The 4670-nt window shown below is 60.5% G+C and overlaps 1 protein-coding gene across 1 annotated transcript in view; it reads left to right on the top strand.

Annotated features, from left to right (window-relative positions):
* The window catches only part of GRAMD4 (GRAM domain containing 4), a 44273-nt gene that overhangs the window by 18922 nt on the left and 20681 nt on the right, over positions 1-4670 (top strand). Inside the window, exon 3 of the mRNA XM_007454087.1 lies at positions 4553-4670. Within this exon, the coding sequence (XP_007454149.1) occupies positions 4553-4670 (118 nt within the window). The remainder of the gene's footprint in view (positions 1-4552) is intronic.

Below are 4670 nucleotides of genomic sequence, written 5' to 3'. Positions count from 1 at the left end.
TGCCTTTTGGGACTGGCCCAAGTGAGGCTTCTCCTGTGGGAATTTCCATTGCAGCCTGTCAACCCCACGATTGGGGTGGTCTCTGACCCGCCACCGGACCATGGCTGCCACATGCCACACATGGATGGGGCTGCCTTCTGGGTAGAGGGAGCAGTGAGCTGACCCTCAGCCAGACCCTGCAGCCCGCCGCTGCACATACACCAGCCTCGGTCCCACCCGGCAGACCGGTGACCCTGACCCTGGGCCGTCGTGGTGCTGGCTCGGAAGTCTGCCGACCTCCCGGGCCCGGGGAGGGTCGTCCCTCTGTCACTGTTGTCAGAGTTCACGTTCCTCTCTCTGGGGGGCTGCTCGGTCTGTTTTCCTTGAGGCTGTTGGAAAGGCCCCGCTTGGACACGGCTGGTGGGGGCCACGGGCTGGGCATCCGGGGTTCATCCTGCCGCCGGCTGACACTCCCCGAGGGCTCCCGCGCTGTGGATGCTGCGGGCCGGGCACAGAGGCCCACCTGCTGGAGCTCCTGGGGGGGCCTGAGCTGGCGGCACCCGCAGGGTCGGGCAGGCCCTGTGCTCGCAGCTGCTGCTGAGTTACACCCTGCAGAGGGCGCTCAGGAGCCAGCACCTCACCAGTGTAGGCTGTTGTCATTGTCACCGAGGGACCGGGGGAGTTGGGTCTCATGGGAAAGCATACTGACGGCAGGCTGGGCTGCAGGTGGGCGAGCACAGCCCCGCCCCGTGGGAGCCCGTGTGGTCCCTTGCCCAGGACCATCTCGGGGGCTCTGGCAGGCGCTACCCCTGCTGCCTGGACGCTCCCCTCTCAGGTGCACGGGGCTCGATGCTTCTCCGCAGCCCTGCTCACGTTTGCCCTCAGCTCAGGCTCACTGAACAGGGCTGTTCCTACGGCCCAACCTGCCCCCCCCCGCCAAGGGTGGCTCTCTGTTTGGGTCACTTGTTCATCATGCGTGTCCAGAGCGTGCCTGGTACACGAGGCTGCCCAGTGCTCACTGGTGGAGTGGCCGATGCGGGCTCTGAGCTGCTCTGGTTCAGCCTCTGGCCCAGGCCGTCAGGTTTGTTTCACAGTTTTAGCTGTTTGCAGAAAAGCGGAAACGGGATCATTGGCCCAAAGCAGCTGCCTGCGGGGGGGCCGATCTCTGGTCTTGGCCCTCGACACGCTGTCGTGTGGGGAATGGGTGTCTGCTGAGGATGTGACTCCACGTGGCTTTGTAGCTGGGCCACGGCACGCACTGCGGCTGCTGTGGCTGTGTCCCTGCTGCACCACTGACCCATTTGCACGTGGGCAGCCTTGCCCTAGGGCCCTGGTGGAGCCGAGCGAGGGGGGTGGCGGCGGCCTTGTGAGCCTCTTCGTAGCGCCAGGTCCTCTGCCCTCCGTGAGTCTGGGGCCTGTCTGTCCCGGGTGGGCAGTGGTTCCTCCAGGGTCACACCTTTGAGAACGCTGAGGAGTGAGGGCTTACGTCCAGCAAATGCAGGAGGTGGGCAGAGGGATGAGGACTGTGTCATCGGGGGGCTGTGACGAGAACGAGCCTACCACGTACCGGTTTAGAAACAAGAAAAAGCGATTTCTGACGTGACGTGGGTCTCGTATCTGCAGGAGCCTTAGGCCTGAGGGAAGTGACCTAAGATTTCCAGGTGGACTTGATTGCATCTTACAGTGATTACATCGTACAAAGGACTTGGGGCGGGATCCTGGAGAAGTTGCCTGCAGCTACCTGTCATTCCCCAGGTGTCTGTGGGGCGACCGAGTGGGGAGGGGCTTTGCGGGATGGCAAAGGAGTTCCCCACCTGGAGGACAAGGGTCCTGGTTGTAGCTGGGCTGTGCTCACTTCTGGGGGGTGGGGGCGGAGAGCAGAACCCCTTCACTCACTCACTCAGCAAATGCTTGGGGCTCTCAGGTGCTCGGTGTAGACTGACACCAAGGCCCAGTGCTGAACCCTAACTTGATTGATTGATTGATTGATTGATTGATTGCGGTACATGGGCCTCTCACTGTTGTGGCCTCTCCCGCTGTGGAGCACAGGCTCTGGACACGCAGGCTCAGCGGCTCTGCGGCACGTGGGATCTTCCCGGACCGGGACACGAACCCGTGTCCCCTGCATCGGCAGGCGGACTCTCAACCACTGCGCCACCAGGGAAGCCCCTGAGCCCTAACTTTAAAAATTTTTAAATTTATGGTTGATTTACAGTGTTGTTTTAATTACTGCTGTACAGCAAAGTGATTCAGTTATATATACATTCTTTTTTATATTCTTTTCCGTTATAGTTTGTCCCAGGATATTGATATAAGTATCCCATAGTTCCCTGTGCTTTACAGTAGGACCCTGTTGTTTATCCATTCTGTATATAATAGCTTACATCTGCTAACCCCAAACTCCCACTCCATCCTTCCCCCAGGGACCCCCTTCCCCGTGGCAACTACCAGACTGTTCTCTATGCCCCTGAGTCTGTTTCTGTTTCATAGATTGGTTCATTTGTATCATATTTTAGATTCCACGTATAAGTGATATCGCAGGTTACTTGTCTTTCTCTGACTTACTTCATCTCCTGTTGCGTCCATGTTGTTGCAAATGTGAGCCCTCACTCTTGGGTCAGCGCGTGATGCTTCCCGCTGCCGGGGGCTCTGGTCTGGGCCCGCAGCAGGACCAGCTCCCGTCTGCCTCTGCTTGTGACCTTGGGCCTCCCGCACGGCCGGCGCTGCCCGGGCACGTGCGCGGCGGGCGGCGCACGCACGTTCTCCCACGGTGGGAGGAGGGTGGGTCTTTCCTTAGCCCTCCCTCCTTGGGCCCTCTGCTCCCATCGTCCCTGCAGCCTGGCTAGGCCCCTGCCCCACCGTCAGTGGCCAGGTAGGAGTAGAGCCGGAATCCCCGCCCCGACCAGACTTAGCTCAGGAGCATCTGTCCCCCACGAAACTGCAGGACTCGCGTCAGGCTGGACCAGGCCTCTTCATCGATGCATAACTCTCGTCTTCAGTAGAGGTAGCTGGGGCGCTTGGGAGGGGGCACGAGAAGTGCAGGACTAGACTGTATGCAAAGCGGGTTCTGGAACCTTCTCGCACACCCTTCTTCTGCTCTTTGGGCCCAGCCGTCAGAGGGGTGGCCGTCCATGGTCCTGGTCACCTCCCTGTCCATGGTGCTCTCTGAGGCCCCCTTCCTCACTAAGCCCAGGCCGCCCTGGGTCCAGAGGCCCAGAGGGTCTGTGTCTTCACTGCAGCTCCAGCCTGGAGGTGGGAGGAGACCCGTCCTCAGGAGTGTGAGCTGGGCGGCTGCTCACGGATCTCTTGTGTTGTGTGGTGTCGTCGTGCGGCGTCCGGTCGTGCAGAAATGCAGAGCGACGTCCACTCAGGGCGTGTGCAGCCACGTGTGTACGGGGTTCCTGTCGCCTCTGCAACAGAATTCCACAGACTGGGGGCTTAAAGTAGCCTCCTTATCCTCCCCCAGTTCAGAGGCCAGAGGTCTGAAGTGAGTGTCACAGAGCTCCAGTCAGGGTGCAGGCAGAGCCGTCTTCCTTCTGGAGGCTCTGGGGGAGACTGTGTCCTTGACTCTTCCAGCTCTAGACGCTGCCCGTGCCCCTGGCTCTTCACAGGCAGCGGGACGGCACCCTCCTGTCTCCTCTCTCTGACCCCTGACCCTCCTGCGTCCTCCTGAGTTTCCATCATTGTGATGACATTGGTCCCATGCACATAATCCAGGATACACACCCATCTCAAGGTCCTTATCGCTTCTGCAGGGTCCCTTTGTCCGTGTAAGGTGCTTAGTCACAGCTTCCAAGGTTAGGATGGCCCGTCCTTGGGGCCATTCCTCAGCCCACCCCACACCCTCAGTTAGAACAACAGCTACCTGGCACTGGCTTCCATCACACCTGGAATAAATGTCGGGTCCTCATTCTGGCTTCCCGGGCTCTGACGCCCCGCCCGCATCTCATCTGTGACCCCTCCCCCAGCCCACGGCCCCTCCTGCCTTCGCCTCACCAGGGCTGCTCCCTCTGCACCCCACGCTCTCCCCCCCACCCCTACCCTGCCGGCCCGCGACCTTCTGTTCATCCAGGTTCTGACTCAGACACACCTTGCTGCGGCTTCTCTCGAGCACCCGCTCACCCTGCCACTGTACCCCTCACCGTCCCGCCGCATGGTTCTCAGGTGGTCAGCAGCCAGGTGGCGGAGCTCTCTGCCCCTCACATGGGCCGAGACCTCCCAGAACTGCACCTGCTGCATGTGTGTCTGGAGTGACCAAGTGCCGCCAGCATCCCTTCCTCGGGGTGTCCTGCCCCCGTGGAGGTGGTTTGGTGAAATGCCTTTGGTGTGTCTATCTTGAATGGGTTTTATTTAGTATAGACACTCTCACCCTTGCTTTGCCCCAGATCTTGCTCTGACTGTGTAAGAGGAGCCCCGGTTGATAGACTCCTGCGGGTGTGCCCCCCAGGAAGGAGCAAGAGAGCTGCTGCCACCAGTTGTCTAAGTGCTTTGCAGACCAGCCCTCTCTCGGCACCTCTGCATGGGGGGCAGAATGAACCACATGACACTCACCTGGGCTTCTCTCCCCTCACAGAGGAGGAGCTCCGGAAGCTGCGAGAGGAAACCAACGCGGAGATGCTGCGGCAGGAGCTGGACCGGGAGCGGCAGCGGCGGATGGAGCTGGAGCAGAAGGTCCAGGAAGTGCTGAAGGC

This window comes from Lipotes vexillifer, unplaced genomic scaffold, assembly GCF_000442215.2.
Source record: "Lipotes vexillifer unplaced genomic scaffold, Lipotes_vexillifer_v1.1 scaffold382, whole genome shotgun sequence".
Classification (NCBI taxonomy): Eukaryota; Metazoa; Chordata; class Mammalia; order Artiodactyla; family Lipotidae; genus Lipotes; species Lipotes vexillifer.
This window is presented reverse-complemented; position numbering and strand designations above follow the sequence as displayed.